This window comes from Crocuta crocuta, unplaced genomic scaffold, assembly GCF_008692635.1.
Source record: "Crocuta crocuta isolate KB4526 unplaced genomic scaffold, BGI_CrCroc_1.0 scaffold339, whole genome shotgun sequence".
Classification (NCBI taxonomy): domain Eukaryota; kingdom Metazoa; phylum Chordata; class Mammalia; order Carnivora; family Hyaenidae; genus Crocuta; species Crocuta crocuta.
In genome coordinates this window covers 3774240-3795433 of record NW_027530357.1, presented here as the reverse complement: position 1 = coordinate 3795433, position 21194 = coordinate 3774240, and the positions used below count along the sequence as shown (strand labels likewise).

At 42.9% G+C, this 21194-nt stretch overlaps 1 protein-coding gene across 2 annotated transcripts in view; it reads right to left on the bottom strand.

The window, feature by feature from the left end:
- Positions 1–21194, bottom strand: part of TAOK3 (TAO kinase 3) — a 181816-nt gene that overhangs the window by 5371 nt on the left and 155251 nt on the right. For both annotated transcript variants that reach the window (XM_077766019.1, XM_077766020.1), the window contains exons 15-19: positions 19380–19616; positions 17555–17683; positions 12251–12454; positions 4003–4242; positions 2285–2497 (exon numbers count right to left, since the gene is read on the bottom strand). In XM_077766019.1, the coding sequence (XP_077622145.1) occupies positions 2285–2497; positions 4003–4242; positions 12251–12454; positions 17555–17683; positions 19380–19616 (1023 nt within the window). The remainder of the gene's footprint in view (positions 1–2284; positions 2498–4002; positions 4243–12250; positions 12455–17554; positions 17684–19379; positions 19617–21194) is intronic.

Sequence of the window (21194 nt, the reverse complement as noted above, 5' to 3'; positions counted from 1 at the left end):
TCAGAAGTGCCACTATTTCCCCTATCTTTATAAATACAGTTCCTTTTGCCTAGAATGTGCTCCCTACATCTCAGCTTAAATACTCATTGTGGCTCTGAGGCCTTTCCTGACTCTCCAGACCAGCCTATGCTCTTGGTTACATTGTTGGCACTTGCTCTGCCGTTACACGGAGAGGACTCTTTCAACCTGTTTCCTCACTCCTCCATAAATTCCAAGAAGACATGACTGATGATTATCTAATTCACTGCAGCACCCCAGGATGCCTGGGGCATGGTAAGGCACTCAGTAGATACTTACTGGATGGATGAATGAATGAATGAATGAATGAATACACTGACTCCTACCTTTAACCTCACGTTTAAGCCTTTCCCAAATAACAGAAGTCCTCTTTCAACTGTCTCTTCCTCTAGCTAGAGTTCTTTCTCCTGTCCTTCACTGATGAGCAACCGGGAAAAGTAATCTCATTCATTATAAAGTCTCTATCTCACTTTATAATCACTTCTTCCACGCACTATAATGTCTTTCACTCTCACCCCTCCACTGATTGTCTGTTGCAGTCACTGGGCAAATCCACTACTAACTAGGTCCGGCTGGTCTCTCTGCCACATGTGAAATGATCAGCTAGAAGCTTCTGTGCTGGGGTCTATGACATGCTCTCTCCAGTTCCCCTCCCACAATGATTGTTCACTTTCTTTGGTCTGCTTCTGTTCTGCTTTCAAATGGTGGTGTCCACAACTCTGTCCCTAGTCCCCTTCCTCCCCCCAAAAAAACCTCCTGTCCCTAGAAGGACAGGATATTCCCAACAGCTACAACTTCCCCATCTAACAGAATGTGGATGCCTAGTTATTTGTCTTACGTACTAACACTCTCTTGAACTACAGACTTCTATCTCTGTATCTCTCTACCTGGATACCCATCTAGCTCAGGTAACACGTCCACAACTTGGTCAATTATCTGCCCGATAATCCAAGCTCACACTTCCTTCTATTTTTCTATCTTGGTGAAATGATGACCTATTCCACTATTATTAAACCTACTTCCCAAATTAGTCACCGAGCTTCATCTATTCTAACTCCTAAATATTTCTCAAATCCTTCTGCCTCCTCACCATCTCCAGGAGCATGTTCTCGGTCTGAGCTTTCATTACTTTTTTTTCCCTGGGTTATAATAGTTTCCTAATAAGTCTCTTTAGACCCACAGTTGCCACATTTACTGCCAGTATGTTTCTAGACCACAAATCTGATTCTGTCACTTCCCCTCTTAAAACAGGCTTCAGCAGCTCCCATTGTTTACAGAATGATGTCCCAGCTCCTTACTTTTGAGGGTCTGATCCCCAACTATCCACCTGCTTGCCTTTATACTCCTGCCATACCAACCACCCCTTGTTCCTCAAATGTGCTGTCCTTTTTCAGGCCTTTTGCAACTTTGCATTTAGTTTCCTCTGCTGGGAATAACTTTTTCCTCTTCTGCCTGTTTGACAAACTATTACTCTTTAAGACTCCTCTCCTTGGGAAAACTTCAATGCATCACAGACAAGCTCCCATTCTTGGGTTACCAAGACCTTTACGATCTCTCCATTTTGGGCTCCCACCATTCTCCTTGAACCTTGGACTCAAACCAAAGTTTTCAGTCCCTAAATGCACACTTTCCATCTTTTGGGCCTTTGCCCATGAAGATCCCTTTCTGTGGCGCCTGTTTACTTCAGTACATTCCTTCAAGCTTCTTGGTTCTTGCTGGGAAGGTTTCCCTAGACCAGGTTGGTTGTTCTTACTTATCCTCTCACTTGTTATGTTTTATTATCGCTTAATTATCTGACTTCCTTGACTAACAAAAAGTGTGAAGACAAGAACCAATTGTTTCTCTAGCTTTTGACTCTATCTCTGAGCCGCTGAACACAAGACGCTCAGTAAAAGAGTGTTGAATGAAAGTGTCTGTGTGTGTGTGTGTCTTATCCATTTGTGTCTGACATTAGTTGCGCAATCCTTGATGAACGAAAAAATGATACTCTATGCGGTATCTAGCACATCTTGCCCTCAGAGTCCCTATGTGCCACGCGTCTGATTTAGCATGTTATTCCTTGAGTTCCATCTCATAAGACACACTCCAGCAAGAATCCACATTGGCTTGGCTTTATTCAGCGTCGTCACTTCCTCAGTTCTTTGGGCAGAGAAAACACCAACATCCTAAATCTGTGCAAGAATCGTCTTGGGAACAAAAGGCTGGATCTTGCATTTTCTTGATTCCCAAAGCTCTTGAAGGGGTGGCACGGAACCTAACCACTTACCGCTTGAGAGGCCATCATTTCATTTATACTCTGTTCATACTGCTCTGCCAAAATGGCAAGTTTTCTTGTCTGCTCATCTTTCAGTGTCTTTAAGATTGTTTTGTGCTCATTCTTTGGAGTAACTTCCAACTGGTGATTCTTGAGTGCTTTATACTGTTTGGTCTGTACTTTGCAAGTGTCCTGAAACTGTTTTTTAATTTGCATTTCCATGGCCTGTACAGAAGGAAAACGACAAAAGGAAAATAAAGACACATTAGTAAATACAGAAAACTTTCCATTTTAACAGTACAATACAGGTGCTGGGACCCATTGTCTTTTGGTGCAGGGACTCATTCTGCTAGTCAGCAATGATGAAAATAATAGCTAGGACACAGACAAGAGTTAACTACCAGTACCTTTAGCCTTATATTAAATACATAGAAGTAATTTTGAATTTACGAATGGATTTACAAAAATGAATTACTCCAAGGAGATAACAACTCTAAGCAGATTGTACAATTGCTGAACTAATGATGAAGCTTAGTCTGTTAAAAAAAGCCTGCTCATTATTTTAATGGCTTCCTAGCCAAAATCTTCAGTGTCTTCTATTGTTGGCTGTTCCCCCCCCATTATTTTTGGTCATCTCCCCACCTCCCCCAACCCAACCCAACCCAGCCCAACCCAACCCGTTTCCAGGTGAGAAAGGGGATGGCAATGTACAAGCTGGCTGTCACTACTTTGTGTTTCCTTGACAAGTCAACAGAGGAGAACATCTGGATAATACCTAACATCATAAACCATTTCCATTGGATTTCAGTCTAAGTATAAAGGAAAAAAGTGATTTTAGATTTCTTCCCCCATGAAGAAGTTACACTTCCATGTAGCAATATCAAGAATGCACTATGGCAAGGAGGAGGTGGGCCGTGTTACTTAAGTCCCGAAGGCGTTCCTCAGGTGGCCTCCTGGTCACATGTGCATTTCGCGAATGCTTGGAGTTGTGAAGACAGAGATCACTCATTAGACAGGTTAGGATTAGACAGGTTAGGCAGGAGCATGGCCAGTGTGTTGGAGGTTGGCCTTGTACTGTGTCGACACTGACAGCGACCCCCTTAACATACGGCAATGGCTTAGTCCACAGAGCTTGTGAATCAGCTGTCAGCTACAATTATCCAGAGGCAGTGAGGGCCAAAGGAATTCCAGATCTCCAGCGCAGGGTCTGGCACATGTAGATTCACTCCTCATTCCCATGCAGATGTCACTACTCGATCATACTTTCTCCTACTAGGCTTGGACGAGGCTTTAGTCTTTTTCAATATAGAAGCACTCAGCGTAGTTCCTGATAATCTGGCAGGACAGATGAAATCTCTTTGCCATACACCTGCTAGGTAACTTTTCCCATCTCCTGGGATTAGAACCATGGGCTGCTGCTTGTCCATAAATTACAGTTTTCAAGAGAGCAGGGTCATGAAGGGGTCAGAGAAACTGCACGCCATCATACAAAGGAAAATGGAGAGATCATCCAACGCAGTGGTTTCCGAAGCAGCACCTCATCAGGAGTTTGTTATACAGACTCTGTGCTTCCTTTCTGGAGACTCTGATCCCGGAGGTGTGGGGCCCAGAAATCCGTACTTTTGAAGAGTTGCCCAGGCACAGCTGACAGTTCTAGGTGCAAGGACCACATAATCCAGGGTAATGGCATCCTGGAGCACAAACGGGGAAACACTTCAGTTTCCTCTTACCTTTAAGTTTTTTGGCTGTTGCCGAAGTTCCATGACATGCTTTCTGTGCAGTTCCCTTTCTCGCCTCTTATTGTACTCCAGCTGGTTTTCCAGTTCAGTCTGGTGCTGTAGACGGATCAGATCCATGCGTAGCTTCTGTAACGTGTGCAGCTGCCTGTACTCCAGCTCTCGCGTGGACTCGTCGTGTCGGATTAGCATGGCATGCTCCATCTCCTTCTGGGTCCGCTTTTTATTTAGTTCCTGCATTCGGGAGCAAAAGAGACATGGCGACAGGTGACTGCAGGTGAATCAGAAGGAATGCACCGCTAAGTGAGAGATGGCAAGGAATGGCACCACTAGCTGTCTCTTAATTAAGCCCCTGAGGGCTCGGCAGCTTGACTCAATGAGATTAGATCGACAATCCCTGGAGGTTTAGGTTCTGTTTGTGGGCCCATCACTTTACAAGAGGGGCAACTTCACAGCCATCACAATTACGCTAGCTGTAAAATGGGATTAATTCCACCTGACCCCTTCTTATCTCGTAGAGCTGCTGTGAACCCTCCTTAGGTGATGTCTCCTGCATAGATCTAAGTAAATTTTTCTCCAGTTACGCCAGTGGTCCTCAGTACGAGCTGCCCATTAAAATCATGTGAGGAACGTTTTCAATCCTACAACCTGAAGTTCTGATAACTGTCTGGGGTGGGACCCTGACATCATTATTTTAAGAGTTCTCTAGGTTGGGGTACCTGAGTGGCTCAGTCGGTTGAGCGTCTGACTTTGGCTCAGGTCATTATCTCATGGTTTGTGGGTTTGAGCCCTGTATCAGGCTCTGTGCTGAATGCTTGCTCAGAGCCTGGAGGCTGTTTCGGATTCTGTGTCTCCTTCTCTCTCTGCCCCTCCCCTGCTCATGTTCTGTCTTACCCTGTCTCTCAAAGAAAGAAATAAATGTAAAAAAAAGAAATAAAAAAAAAAAGAATTCTCTAGGTGAATCTAATGTGTAGTCAGAGTTGAAAATCACAGACTTAAATTGGCAATGTCTGCAATGTTCTTAGTTTTCTTGGAAAAACCCTGTTTTTGCACATATTAGAAGCAGGCCAATGATCTTTTTAAAATCTCAGAGTAGGGGCACCTGGGTGACACAGTGGGTTAACCATCCAACTTCGGCTCAGGTCATGATCCCACAGCTGATGAGTCTGAGCCCCGCATTGAGCTCTGTGCTGAGTGTGGAGCCTGCTTTGGATTCTGTGTCTCCCTCTCTCTTTGCCTCTCCCCTGCTCAGGCTCTGTTTCTCTCAAAAATGTCTCTAAAAAAACATTAAAAAAATTAAAAATAATTAAGATCTCAGAGTAAGGGCATGCTGGGAAAAAGCAGATGAGATCTCTCCCCTTCCATTTTTTCCATTAGTTTAATCATTTCTAGATCAAATCATTCTGTTCTTTCCAGTTCTACTCATGTCTGTCTTTCTTTTACTTCCTGTCCTGCCTTGTGTGTTTGTCTGTCTTTCTGTCTTTAAGCGGAAAAAGCAAGAAAACTAGAGGAAAAAAGGTGAAATTTTTTCACTCACCAGTTCAAGTATATTTCCTAAATGGCATCATATCCAAGATCTGAACCCTGTGCTCTGGCTACATAAACATGTTTGCTAAGTCATGATCCTGTTCTCAACTTGCTAACACTCTAAAAGGGAACTGTGCTACACATTTGTTGAAATGCTATATGCTCAACTCACAGCCGACTGACTCAATCTGTTTTCTCTCTCAGGAACTTGGAATTGGGATACAGAGATAATCTCTATGTGTGGCTGGAATTGAGGGGCATATAAAAACTACATATGTGGTAGCCATCCACTGCTACATAGGCTGAGGATTAGAGAAATCTGGGCTTCAGAACATAAGGAATGAGAAAGAGAGAAGACAGACATGCAGGGAATATGCTGATGTCCATGTTTCCTAACTGGTAAGCTGTCTGTAGGTCCAGCTGTATTATTGCTACTGGGTTTTATGAAATATTCCTATATTTCTGTAATAAATTTCCTGGTTTTGGCTTAAACCAGCCCAAATAAATGTTATTAACATGCAGACAAAAGAACCTTAATTAGTACAAGGAAAGAAGTTTTGTGTATACATTTTAAAAAAGAGAAAGAACAAGGTTGAAAGTGGAAGTGCTATAAAGGAGGCAAAACTTTATGCTACAAGATTTCTTGCAAAGGTTGGTATTGCTGCTAGTTAAGAAGGTCGAGGAAAGAAGACGATATGTGAGCTGGACTTTCAGTTAGAACAACAGTGCCTGTCTTCTCTGATGGCAGCCACTATGGGAGAAAATGCAAGTTGTTTATTTTCACAGCAATTATCAGTAACATTTGTATATTGGTGTTGTTGAGAATATCTCGCATACTTGGGCCTTGTAAGCATTTGAAGAGAAGTCCTTTAAAAAGCACAACATCTATTACTGGAGCAAAGTCACCCATCATTCATTCGTTTATTTGACAAATATTTGTTGCGTACTTCCTATGTGTCAGGCACTGTCGTAGGCCCTAGGGATAGAGCCATGAACAAGTACGTCCCCTCATGAAGCGTATTTGCTAGTGGGGAAATATCCAAAGTATAAATGCAATTTATATTTTTTTAAGAAAAAAATCTCTTTTAATCTCCTATTTTTTAATCTCCTGCATTTTGCTTTCCCTCATTTTGTTTCCTCTCCTTGGACCATCAAAGGTCTTCTTTTAAAAATCAATTAACTGGCCCCTAGGTGGCACCAAAGGATGGTGAGGCCTCAGAGACTAAAGCTATTCTAGGCCAATGACCAAGAGAAAAACCAAGGAAAGCCCTTTAAATTGGTAAAGGTCCTGTTCCTAGATTACTATTTACTTTTTAACTTTTGAGTACCGGGTCTCCCAGTAATGGGATATTTATTCATTCCATGTTTTCCTAAACTAAGAAGTCCAAACTGAGTCTGGGCTGCCCAGAGCCCTGAAACATAAGGGGGAAAAAATAAAAAGACACAAAAGCAAACGACACTTTCAGAAGAAATCAAATGCTTTCCTTTAGGTTTAATGGGATGCTTCAGAACGCTGCCCAGAGTACCTGCATCAGAAATGCCAGGGCTACAAATGGTTGGGTTTAGTAACACGCCACCCAGCTAATTCTGATATATTCTCAAGTTTGAGAACCTACAGAAAAATATTCAGGTGTGAGTCAGTCATTACACATGATGTTGGACGAGTCTTTTAATAGTTGTTTTAGTTTCCTCAGGTATAAAGGGAGGAAAGCAGTGTCTACACCACGAACTACGATGCTTTGTGAAGAAATGAAAGATCACAAGAAAATGGTTTGGAACATATTAACATATCGTTATTTTTCTGTATTCAGAAGTGAAGATCTGGCCTATCACATCTCAAATCTAGTTTTTTATAAATGATTAAAAAAGTGAGCGAAACACGGTAATGAAATGGTTTTCCCGTTACAATTGTAAGTTGCTCCCTTTACCTTAATTCATACATCTGAGTGGCTGAGATGTAAGTTGATAAGCTGCCATTATTATTATTATTATTATTTGACTTCTTATGAGCCTATTGCTGTGCTTGCATAAAAACGTGTAATGTGCTTTCAGTTTTTTTTAAAAAAATTTTTAATGTTTTATTTATTTCTAGGAGAGAGAGAGAGACAGCGTGAGCAGGGGAGGGTCAGAGAGAGAGGGAGTCACAGACTCTGAAACAGGCTCCAGGCTCTGAGCTGGCAGTCAGCAGAGAGCCTAATGTGGGGCTCGAACCCACAAACCCGAGATCATGACCTAAGCGGAAGTCGGACGCTTAACCGACTAAGCCACCCAGGCGCCCCTTGTGCTTTCAACTTTTAAAAGTGACTTCTTATATCTCATTCAATCCCAGCTGCAACCCTCTGAGGTGTTAAGATCGCAAGCACCTTACCCCTTTTACATACGCTAGTAAGACCTTTGGGAATGGAGAGACTAACATAAGATCATTCATCTTCCATAAAGGAGAACTAAGGCTAAAACTCAGGTTTGGGGATTTTCAGCAGTTCCCGTTAAAAGACGTCCCAGCGAACGGTTTACATCTTCCCGTGTTATGCTCTTTTTCAGCCCGTGACACAATATTCTGAAGAATCCCTCAGTTCTGGCTAGACGCGATTCTGTGGTTGCTTCATCTGTACAAATGACACAGGTGTACCAGTGCACCTGTGTGCACACCTTCAGCTCGTACCAATTAAGTAAAATGAGTTGAGCAAAATCAAAAGCAGATTTAATGGTACCAGTGATTTTGTCCACCAATGCACGCCACGCCTATATGCCCTGGAGGCAGTTTAAGCTGGGAGCCACACGGGGCCTCCTTTCCCTCAGCTCACATCACACGCTATGTGCATCTCCCCAAGCGGAGAAGGAGCTTAGTGTCAAAACACATGTACTTTTAACAGACTGCGGCTCTTGAACACATTACCATACTTTATAAGACTCTGTGTCCTGTGTAAGACGTGAATCTGGGCTGTGTCCCATGATAAACCCTTCCCACCCACGACCCAAGTACCCAAGTACTACTGACTTCTTTAAAAGCAGTTGATCTCGCTCATTGTCCTCATGCCCAATGAGGCTGAGTAAGAACCAGAGTTCAGACTTCTAATGGAGATGTTGTCAGCCTATGACATTTAACGCTTTCTTAGTTTCAGTTCTTGGTTTCATAACTGGTTAGAAAATAGCGAGCATCAGAGATGATAGAGGAAGAGGCTCAACTCAGTCTGTGGTGATCCTTTTCAATGTTTCCATTAATTAAAAGGATTGCTCATACTCAGTTTTGGCAAAGAAACAGAAAAACAGGTGCTCTTTTTGGTGGGAGTATAAACTCCTGGAGGGGCAATTCGGCAATATCTATTAAAAGTTACATATATACAGTGTGACCCAGAGGCTCCACTTCTGGGAATATAGCCTACAAAATATTTGCATACGTGTACAAAGATCTGTGTACAAAGAATGCTCTCTGTGGCACTGTTGTTAGTAATCCGAAACGTCAACAAAATATCCACTGAGAAGTACTTCACTAAATAATTTTATAGCCATACCCCCCACCCCCAAATTTACTACTAATGGTTAAAAAGAACCAGATAGGGCTGTATGTCCTAGAGAGTAAATGAGAAAGAGAGAGAAGAGTTAGAAAACAGGGGACATTTTCATAGGTTCAGTATCCATTTTCCCTTCTCTTGTTAACAGGCTCCTCTTTTTGGTTGAGAAATGCCTCCACCCTATCTGTAATCAGAGAGTATTGAGCAAAGAGCGCATTGCCCAATCAAGGTCTAGCTCTCCTGGGAATGTGAATCTGAAGCAGAAATGATACAAAGATTAAATATGGTGGGAGGAAATACAACCAAATGGCAGTGCCCTGGGAAATATCAATTAGGCTCTTGCTTTCTAGGTCACAGAATTTACTTTTCCAGCTTGATTCTTCATCTTTTCCAGCTTGGTTCTTCAGCTCTGTTATCTACCCCATATCCTTCAAGTAAATTCCTTTCCATGATCGTGCAACCAGTTTGTTCCTATGGCTTGCAAATCAAACCCACTGATACCAATACCATCTTATTTTTTGTAAAGTTAAAGTTTTATAGAAGCTGGACATATGAGTACATATATGCAAGGAAAAAGATATCTGGAAACATAGATGCCAAATTAATGGTAGCAGGGCAGAGGCTGGGTGGCATGGGATTATCAAGAACTCTCCCTACTCAGCTATGTGTTTTTCTGTTTGTCTTTTTTTTTCATGTTCTTTATTACTTTTGTAAATAAAAACCTACTCTTAAAAAATATCCCTGTAAGAGTTATTCTTCACCCAGTTGATTAGAACCTGATACTAATGGGATCACGACTGTTTCTAAAACTTTTGAGGAATAATTGTCTTCTACAGCTTTTATTGGCACTAATTGTTCCCTTGGCTTTACACATCTTCCAAATATGTGCTATCAGAATAAAAATAATTGTGAGAGAAGAAGAATCCCAAATATCTTATTTCCAAATGGCTACTGGACTTTTTCATTTGGACTTTTTTTTGCCTTCGAACAAAAAAAGACACATATTAGACAGCAACATGTCTAATACGGAATTAATCAATTTCTTCTAAGACTCTTCTAAGTCTCTCTGTTTCTGTGCAAATTTACATGTAACCAAGTCTTGAGCCCTACAAATAACTTTGATTCTACCCTCATCTTTTCTCTCATATCCTGCAGTAAGCCAAATCCTGTTCATTGTATATTCAAAATAGGTTTCAAATCTACCTCTCTGACAGCTGCCGCCACTATCTTTGTCTATACCCTATTTACTATCACCTGATCGCCTTGCTTCTAGTTTCTTCCCCCAACCCAATGTTTCTCAACTTTTTTTTTCCTTTTCCCATTCTCGTCATTTTTATTTTTTCATCAACAGGAGCTTTCTAGGTTTGCCCCTCCCCCCAAACGTGAATACCACCTGATACACCGTACATCCCTTTCTGTACGGTGGCCATTGTAATATCTGAGACCCCTCTCCCACAAGAGCCCGGGTTCACTCTGCTGGGGGCATTATCACCCCCCACGGAGAATGCATGCTGCAATCAGTCTGTGAACCACCACCAACCAAACTGGGCTAATCTCTCTAAAGCACGATGTTAGCCATCTCACTCACTGCCTGGCTCAAAAACGAGCAGCGGTTTCTCTTTCTTCCAAGGAGACGAGACAACACAGAGGGAGGGCCCAAGCCTGGCTCTTTACCTGTACTTGATACATTTTAGTTTGCTCCACCCCTTTTCCTTCCCAGTTGAATGCTGCTCTACAAAGAGCTCAGGCTGTACCGATGCACATTCCCATTAAATGTGCCTTTAGTGCTGCCTTCCCCCGTGAGGGCGAACACTGGGTTTTTCGCAGACTTTGATATTTTTACCAACATGCTAGCTCATTTATGAGGGTTTCCCTGATTACTCCAGGTCACAATGATTTCTTACTGAACTTTGTATCTGCAACTGAGTCACATTCTGTGCTCCTCCTCTCAGTGAATAATGTCTTATTCATCCGGCTTCCCAAATTAGAAACTTTGAAGTCATTTTTGACTCCTCTCCCTCCTGAAATTCTCATGCCATTTGGTTGGAATTACTGTCAGTTCTGCTTCAGAAGTGTCACTCGGGTCTAATCTCTCCACACTGCCTCTTCCAGGTGGAACTACAGAACGTCCTGGCTGACCTCCAGGGAGTCTGCTTCTTCCTGCGGTGGCCCACCCTCACACGGATGCACCGGTTCTCCCAAAGAAAACTCCCTTCACTCGCCTGCTTCAAAACCTAGGATGGCGTCGCAGCTGCCTTCAGGCTAAAATGGAAATAACATGCCTTAACAAAGGAGGTCCTCTGCCTTCTGCTTCTGACTCCCCTTGTTCTGACGTTCCACTTTGTACACCCCAAACACTCAGCTTCTCATCACTCACTGGGTCCAATCAGCCCTGTCATGGCTGTATTCCCAGGACACTTCATTTCTAGGTCCACTGTGGTACCTGACACGTTACACTGTAACTAGCCTGTTACCTGTCTGTTTTTCCTCTTGGACTCAGGGCTGCTCGAAGGCCGGAAGTATAGCTCCTCGGTAGCCCTGGCATCACCAGCACCGTGCCTCGCACTAAGGCAGCGCCGGATGACTGAATGACTTAACTGTAGAGCATCATACTGTCACTTCGTGTTTCACGTGGAGCCACAAAAAGGCAAGTGTCTGACAAGCAGGCTGAAAGCAGAAATTCTCTACTTTAAGTACTTCTTTTGATTCTCCGCTGCATTATACGGCTTATGATAGGTGTTCGATAAAACTCTGTTATGTTTATTTGGAAGAAGCTGATTCGTCGTTCTATAAATGGGCTTTCTTCTTCTCACTGGTGAATTCACTCCCTGGCTACTTTTGCATAGCTGCTTTGGGTCAGGCATGGCACTAAAGACTATAAACGTGGGGCACCTGGGTGGCTCATTCGGTGGAGTGTCTGACTTTGGCTCAGGGCATGATCTTGCGGTTGGTAGGTTCGAGCCCCGTGCCAGGCTCTGTGCTGACAGCTCAGAGCCTGCCGCCTGCTTTGAATTCTGTGTCTCACTCTCTCTCTCTGCCCTTCCCCCGCTGGCACTCTGTCTCTCTCTCAAAAATAAATAAACATTAAAAAAAAAAGACTATGAATGTGAGGGATATAAGGACGGACAGAACAGACAGTCATGATCCTCACAAAGCTTACTGTCACGTCAGTCGGTGATGACAGTCATGAGCATAATAAATACCTCCCGAATGTTCTGCTGCTCCACCTCATGCCGCTTGATCATTATTTTCCGCTTGAAGAAACGACAGTTTTTGTCGTAGTACAGTCTCTGCTGGGTGAGAAGGTGGGCTTCCTCTTCAGCCTGTGTGTGCTGCAAGTTCTCTTTATGCTTGGATATCCGCTCTTGCTTTTCTTTCTTGGGTGTGCTATGGTCCTCGTTCATTTCCTTCATAAAAAAAGAAAAAAAAAACATGCTGGTCTCATCAAGCAAAGGAACTAATAGGTTATTGCAATAGTAGATGAAATTACTGGGAGAGCAGCTGAGAATAAGGACAGGAAGACTGGGTGCTGTAATCTCTCCCTCCCAACTTTTGAGTGCTGATTTCTAAGTGCCAGGGAGGCTTGCTACTTTCCACGTCTCTGGCTTCTCACCCTTGGAAACAACTGGCTCACTCATTCAATCAACATACACTTATTGAGTTCTTATCATGTGACAGGCAGTGTGCAAGGCACAAGGATACAATGGTGAGCAAGAGAACATGATAACCACCATCATGGGGCTTCACAGTCTGGAATCAGTAGTTAGTCAACAAACCAGAGAAATGGACTGAAAACTACTGCCATAGCTGCCATCAAGGTGGAGTACCAGGTTCCACAAGGATGTTTATAAGAACATATACAAGGGGCGGGGCGCCTGGGTGGCTTAGTCGGTTAAGCGTCTGACTTTCGCTTGGGTCATGATCTCGCGGTTCGTGGGTGCGAGCCCCGCGTCGGGCTCTGTGCTGACTGCCAGCTCAGAGCCTGGAGCCTGTTTCAGAGTCTGTCACTCCCTCTCTCTCTGGCCCTCCCCTCTCTCTCTCCTAGAAATAAATAAAACATTAAAAAAAATTAAAAAAAAAATAAAAGAACATATACAGGGGCGCCTGCGTGGCTCGGTCGGTTAAGCGTCTGACTTCAGCCCAGGTCACGATCTCATGGTTCGTGGGTTCGAGCCCCGTGTCGGGCACCATGCTGACAGCTCAGAGCCTGGAGCCTGTCTGCCTCTCTCTCTGACCCTCCCCCCCTCTCTACCCCACCCCAACTCACACTCTGTCTCCATCTCTCTCTCTCGCTCTCAAAAAAATAAATAAATAAATAAACATTAAAAAAATTTTTTAAGAATATATTTGATCTTGGTAACAATTAAGCTGAAGTTTGAAAAACTTGTAGGAGCTAACCAGTGAAAAAGAAGAAGGGAGAAAACTCTGGGTAGAGGAAAGAGCATGTGCTACATTGGGTGGGTTATTTGAAACATGGTGCAACTGAGGAACGGAGAGAAGGCCCAGGGTAGTGGGTGCAGTGTGACATGAGCTGAGGCAGACCATCAGAGGCCTTACAGGCCAAGTTAAGGACACTGATCTGTAGCACAGGAGAAAAGGATTTTATACATGTGGGGATGACAGGATAAAATGCATCTCAAAAAGATTACTTGCTGCCACATGGAGAAAAGGTAAAGAAGACAAGGCTGGGAGAAGTGGACAGATTTCACGGACAGTAGTTAACTCTGCAAATGTCACTTGTTTAAGTTTCAGAAAGCATTCATTTTAATTTTATGTATTTTGAGAGAGAGTGCAAATGCACGCACAGGGGAGGAACAGAGAGGGAGAGAGAGAATCCCAAGGAGGCTCTGCACTGTCAGTGCAGAGCCCAATGCAGGGCGTGAGCCCACGAACCAAAAGATCATGACTTGAGCCAAAGTCAGATGCTTAACCTACTGAGCCACCCAGGTGCCCCAGGAAAAAATATCTTTATTTGGTATTAGAGGATAAATGAACCACCTATATTTCCAACCAACAATATTCATAACTACTCTAGACCATGAGGGTAAAGAGAAGAAAGCAGGAATCAGAACACTGAAGAAGATGTTACTTTACTCTATGGAGGAAGTAAGAAGATCATTTTTAGAGAAAGCACAGTACACTCTTTTTTGTTTATACTGTTCATTCTGACAAACTTGATGTATAAGACTGGGTTAGCTACTCAGTGAAAATCTCCTTTAAATGTTAATATCTATTTTACTTAATGCTTTGTGATTTGGACATCAACACTTCTTAGAGTGTTTTTGCACTTCGCCAAGAAATCCTTGTAAATCAATTTTCATCTTCTCTGTGCCAGTGAAGTGAAATAGCAGAGTCAACAAGGGAGAAAGCTGTCTAGAGCGTGGAGTAAACTGGGATCCCAACAAGAAGGCCGGGTGACTCACCTCTTGATGCCATGGCTTCACTACTAGGTTTAGCATTAACCACTACACTGCACACCCGAATTCAAATGTGACCATAAAAACGCACTCCACGGGCACCTGCGTGGCTCAGTCGGTTGGGGATCTGACTCTAGAGTTTGGCTCAGGTCATCACGTCACAATTGTGGGATCGAGTCCTGTATCAGGCTCTATGCTAAGCATGGAGCCAGCTTGGAATTCTCTCACTCTCCTTTTGCTCCTCCCCCACTTGTGCTTGCTCTTTTCCTCGCCAGAGCATGCTCGCTCTCTCTCAAAAACAAACAAAAAAAAAACACAAACAAACCTCACTCTAAAATCAAGAATAAATTGTTTCTGGACCACCTATCATCCTGTATTGCCAGCATCCCCATCGTCTATCAGTGAGGATAATGGAGATTGTCCTGTCATCCTAAGGGCAATACCTTTAATATACCAATATCTAAATATATGGACCACATTAAATAGTCAGAACTAAGCTTTACTTCATACAGGGTAGGATTAGCTTTGCACAGAAAGGCTTATTGAGGCTATCTCAAACTGAGTTGAGGCTTGTTTTGAGCATGTTGAAAGACTTATAGGTTTAGGCTTGTGGTTTCCTGCACTCATAAATCTGAGTACCAAAAATAGCCTATGCCTGAGGACTGAGAGAGGATTCTCGAATGCTGTTCTGTGGGAGAATCTTCTACAGGTTGAGTTCATGCAATCTCCAAATACCTTAGTGTTAGAATAGTTCAAAATGGTGGTTGCAGTCACAAAGTATGGCCGCAGAGTGTGAATAAAATGCATGGTCTTAGAAATCAGAATGTAACTGCAAATGAGAACAGTTCAAAGTTCCTTGGTGAAAAATCAATATTATCTTTGCGATCCAGCAACATCTTTCCATCATGATGTAAGAATTAGGCTTGAGCAATAATTCAGAGAAAATGGACAGAATATGAACCTTCTTAGTTGGGCTATTTCTCCCTACAGCCTGGTTTTCTAGACCTTATGTTGTCAGAGATTTTTCCCAGGTGGGCAGTGGGGATTAAATACAAATTTCTGTCCGTCTCAACAAGCACCAGTGGCTCATCTGGGCAGGACTAAAGATCCTGAGGCACACCCCCACCCACTTGCTTTCACTTCCTAATTAAAAAAGAATTGGCGAGGAACCTTGCTAAGTCCCATATTGTTAATGGAGAATATGAGCTCAAATAAATAATATCACATACTGAAAAAAGTCCCATATTTTATTAAATCTTAATATACCAGTAGTCTACAAATCAGAAATCCTAAGTCTTATGAGAAGGAAAGTCTAGGGGATTGTAGGCAATTCACCTATAAGCACTGGGGGTGGGGGGGGAGAACTGAAGAAATGTGAGCTTTCAGGTCCAATTGCATTTCCTCAGGAGGACTCTCCATGTCCACTAGTGGCCCGCAACCAACTTTCAAGAATCAGTCATTAATTTATCAGAGATTCACATGTAGCAGGTGCACGGATACAATCATGGGGGTNGAAAACCAGTGTTATGAAACCAGAGAAACCTGTCTTGGTTGAGGCAGTCACGAAAGTCTTCCAGGGGGAAATGATGTTTCAGTTGAGGTAGTAATAAACAATCCTAAGTCTTACAAGGAGGGGGAGTATGAATTAAGAGCAGAGGGAGGGTTTGGGGGTTGAGGGTGGGGGTGGGGAGAACATCCTGGTGGAAGAAACAGTCTTCTCTAAAGAGCTTGGAGAAAAGCGGAACCTGATGCATCTGAAGAACCAAAAGGTGACCATTGTGGCAGGAACAGCGAAGAGTCAGGGGTCGAGAAAACAGGTCGGGGAACAGTGGTGTGAGGTGACACTGGAGGGGAGGCTGGTGGCAGATCACTTAGCAGTTTCTAGTATTTTGATTTATCCTATGAGCAATGGGAGGCCAACAAAAGTTAAAATCATGAGGTGATAAGACTTTGAACAGATCACTCTGGCTGAAGTGGCTGAGGAATAAGCTGGACGTAGGCAAGAATGCTTTAGAGTCAGATCAGTGGTTCTTAAAATGTGATGCCTGGCGGCGCCTGGGAGGCTTAGTTGGTTAAGCATCCGACTTCAGCTCAGGTCATGATCTCACGGTTTGTGGGTTTGAGCCTTGCATCGGGCTCTGTGGTGACAACTCAAAACCTGGAGCCTGCTTCAGATCCTGTCTCTCTCCCTCTCTCTCTGCCCCTCCCCTGATTGTACGTACACACACACACACACACACACTCTCTCTCTCTCTCTCTCTCAAAAATAAACAAACATTAAAAAAAAGTCTGATTCCTGGACTAGCAGCATCAGCATCACTTGGGATCTTGCTAGAGATGTACATCACAGATTCCACCCAGATTTAGTGAATCAGAAAATCTAGGGGTGAGGGGCGCCTGGGTGGCTTAGTTGGTTAAGCGTCCGACTTTTGCTTAGGTCATGATCTTGCGGTTCGTGGGTTCGAGCCCCGCGTCAGGCTCTGTGCTGGCTGCCAGCTCAGAGACTGGAGCCTGCTTCAGTCTGTGACTCCCTCTCTCTCTGACCCTCCCCTGCTCACGCTGTCTCTCTCTTTCTTAGGAAAAAAAAATCTAGGGGTGAGTTAGCAATCTGTTTTAATAAGTACTTTAGGTAATAGAAAGTTTGAGGATGAGGGGCGCCTGGGTGGTTCAGTCGGTTAAGCGTCTGACTTCGGCTCAGGTCATGATCTCGTGGTCTGTGAGGTCGAGCCCCACAATGGGCTCTGTGCTGATAGCTCAGAGCCTGGAGCCTGCTTTGGATTCTGTGTCTCCCTCTCTCTCTGCCCCTCCCCTGCTCACACTTTGTCTCTCTCTCTCTCTCAAAAATAAATAAACATTAAAGGAAACAATGATTTAGATTGTTGATCACAATGTAAGATTAATCAATTTTAAGTTTCAACCATTTTTTTTTAAAGATTTTATTTTTACGTGATCCCTACACCCAACGTGGGGCTTGAATTGATAACCCAGAGATCACGAATCACATACTCCACCAACCGAGCCAGCCAGGTGGCCCTTAAGTTCCAACCATTTTAAAGGCAACTTGGTGATGATAATTATTGGTACTCTTACCTCTTTTATTTTTTCCTTACAAATCTTATACTGCTTCTTCTGACTTTCCAAGAAAGTTGTCAAATCTTTCTTCTGCTGGGCCAAGATCTGTTGCTGGAACTTCTTTTCATCTGCTGCAGCTACCTTTGCCTGATGAAATGACAATATATGATCTAGGATAAATTGTTCTTCACACAGAATTCAGTTGTCCATATTCTCCAATGCATGAAAAGAGTCCATAAGTGCTGAATAATATAATGTTTTTTGAACAATTAACTAATAAAAAACAAAATAAGGAAATGCCTGGTCTGATTCTCTTGTATCTTAAAAAAATGGAAATTTTTACCATTTAAAAACATATTCTAAATTATGGGAAAAATATGAAGGTAAGCCATAAACACACTGTATTGAACACACACAAAATACATGGGATGAAAGTGAACTAAGGAATAAAAGTGCTTTTTTCTTTTTGAATTGTAGGTAGCCCACAGGTTAAGTTATAAAAATGGATAAATAACTATGACTGGCCAGTTTTATTCTAAGAATCTGGCTGTATTGATTAATTATTTCAACTTTTAGATTTCCTGGCAGGGTCATCTGTATAATAGGCAAAGCTAATAACATTTTGTTTTCTTAGGCACCTGCTATAATCCACAACACTCAGACACTGGGACATTTTGGAGGCTCCCAAATGGATGGAACACAGACCAAATAAAAGATAACGCCAAAAACACTGGCTCCTGAAAGTGACCAAATCTAGGTTTCAGGGGACCATTATATCAGCACATATGTAAGATCAGGTACTTAGGATTCAGGGAGGGGGTTATGTTTCCTGGGTCTCTTTATGAATCTTGTCACCTTTAGTTTCCGTTATCAACAATTTTCTCATTAGTAACAGTTCTCTCTACATCTTTACCAAACCAAATCCCCAAGAAAGAGTCTGACTGGTTTATTTAATCAATACCATCCCTGTTTGGGCAGCGGTTTTCAGGTCAGGCTGCCTCACAGCTTGATGGCTGTTGGAGGAAAGGCGCTTCTGTAGTTCTGACGTTCCTTTCCACGTGGAAAAGAGCTTAACTACCGAGACACCCCTGGCACTCTGTCCCCAGTCACTCCATTCCCAGGGAGCACGTGTTGGCCCCCTGTTTTCCCACACTATGTAAGTCTTCCAGGGGGTGGCGCGGAAGGCACTGCCAGTACCTAGACAGGTGCGTCTGTTTAGTTTTGTACTGTATTATTAATGCATTTCCCTTCAGACATAAATCACTTCTCCCAGTTAACACCTATCCATAATAAAAGTCATATTTGGACTCTCTGTCTTACTCTCTTTGTTTTAAAAGTCGGCTGAGAACCTGGATGGGGAAGAGAGATGTCTCCTAAAAGACATAAGCAATAGCCATGTTAATTACCCGCTGCCACTGGTCGGGTGCCCATTCCTCGTCCAGTGTGGCCAGGGATTGTCACCACTAAAAGGGACTGTTTGTAGGGCAGTTTTCTTTCGAAGAGGACTGTGGGTGTGGCAGCCACAGTGGCAGGTCCTAACTCTGCAAGTTTCCTTAGGACAGAAGCATCTAGTTTCTTTTTATTTGTATCCCGACCCCCTCAAGGGACTGACTCTTGGAACGCATTTGCATAGGCAAGAATGTAACATACACTTGCATTAAGTATTTTAACTTTTGCTGACAATTTTGAGCAGCCCCACAAAACCGAACTCCTCTCAGCTACCACCACCAAGCAACACTGTTCCTCCGTCACCAAAAAAGCACAGCACTCCTGCGTCCTGCTCGCGTGAGGCCGGAGCAGGCTTGGCCCGGCGACGGCACAAGGCACGTGTGTGCACACTGACCTCTTTCTCTATGATAGCCACTTGCTTCTTGGCCAGCTTCTCCAGCTCGATGGACGAGTTGTTGGCATGCGTCTCCACCTCCTTCTGTAGCTTGAGGCGGTGCTCGTCCATCTCAGCCTTCAGCTTGTTCTCCAGGGCGATCAGCTGCTTCTGGTGCTGGCGCCGCATCCGCTTATAACCTGACATCTGTTCCCGCAACTCGTTCTCCTGCTCATGCTCATGGATCTGGCGTGTAACCTGATTTGGGGTGGGGAACAGAACTCAGGTAACCAGATTCATGGAAGACAAACTTTCAAGCAAAGTAGAGGAGCCCTCTGGTATAATACTATCATTGCTACTGTCAATTTACCTATTTGCTGAATGCTCACCTTGCACCCCGGCTCTGTTTTGTGTGCTCTTTATATTCTTGACCCCTAATCCTGAAAACCATCTCATTCACTCATTCATTTTACTTATTAATGAGGTAGGTGTTACCACCCCCATTGAAGACATTGAGACTTGAGGGAATTCGTTTATTCATTCAGCCAAACTGTGTTTATGTATTTTTGATGTATCATTATACGTATCCTCAAGGTCATATAGCTAATAAGGCATAGAGCTGGGACTCAGACCCATGTCTGTTTGGTTCCAGAGTCATGCTATTTCCACTACTCCAGGATTTCTCAACCTTGACGCTATTGACAATGAGCCAGATAATTCATTGAAGAGCTGGCCTTGCACTGTAAGATATTAAACAGCATCCCTGGCCTACCCACTAGATGCCAGTACATTTCCCAAGTGAAGACTATCAAAAATGTCTGTAGACATCGGCAAATGTCCCTTGGGGGGTAAAATCCTTCTGGTTGAGAACCACTGCATTATATCAGACCCTTTCTTTGTTTTTAAAGATCACGTCTCTAACAGGAATTTTGAGTATATTCCTAAAGTTGAACAAGATTTATTCCTGATTCTTAATAGGCATGTGGGTGATGTGGGGGGTGAAAGGAGAGAGATAGAGACAGACAGACAGACAGATAGGGCACTCTCTTCTTTTAAATCCTCTGTCTCTCACCTCCCCTTCCCCCCAAAGAGATGTTAGCAAATTACAGTATATTTATTTACTTATTTACTTGCTCTCCTAAAGGAGAGAAAGCATTTCTATTATTTTTAGGTGGCTACTCTTCTTAGTAAATTTTCCTTAACTCAAGTGAGTATCCAGCAAATACAAGATTGCAAATATAAATTCTGGCATCTCTTGTTTCTTTCTATTAAGAAAGAATCTATTTTCTGATTTTCCACTCCTTCCTTCAATCTGTCACCCCTCTTTATTTTCCTTTTAGATTCTCTGCTCACTTCATTCTCATCTTTCCTATTTTAGGGGAAAAATTAATTACAAAATTAGGGCTTCAGCTTTGTTTATCTCTAGTGATTTAGTCACTCCTGTCTTCTACTATAAGCCAAATTCTCCCCAACGTAACCCTCAAACAAGTTTTACTAGAAATTTTCATGCTGCTATTAATTCTCTTCACTATTTTCAGTTTATGGGTCAAACTGCATTTTGTACAAAGAACAGTTTGTTTCTTTGCTCCTTTTAGAAGGTGTCCCTGCATACCAGACTGAGTCCTGACTATCAAGAAAGGGCTGTTCTGTAACTGGATGGTATTATCAAAGTATACCATTAAACATTAGCCGAACTTTGAAACCTTTCCAGCTGAAACTAACACTAGGTTTCATATTCATTTCTCTCTTCTAAAGGACAATCGTCTTTAAAGTATGAAGAATAAGAGGAGAAGATATTTCAAGACCAAAAAAAAAAAAAAAAAAAAAAAAAAAGAA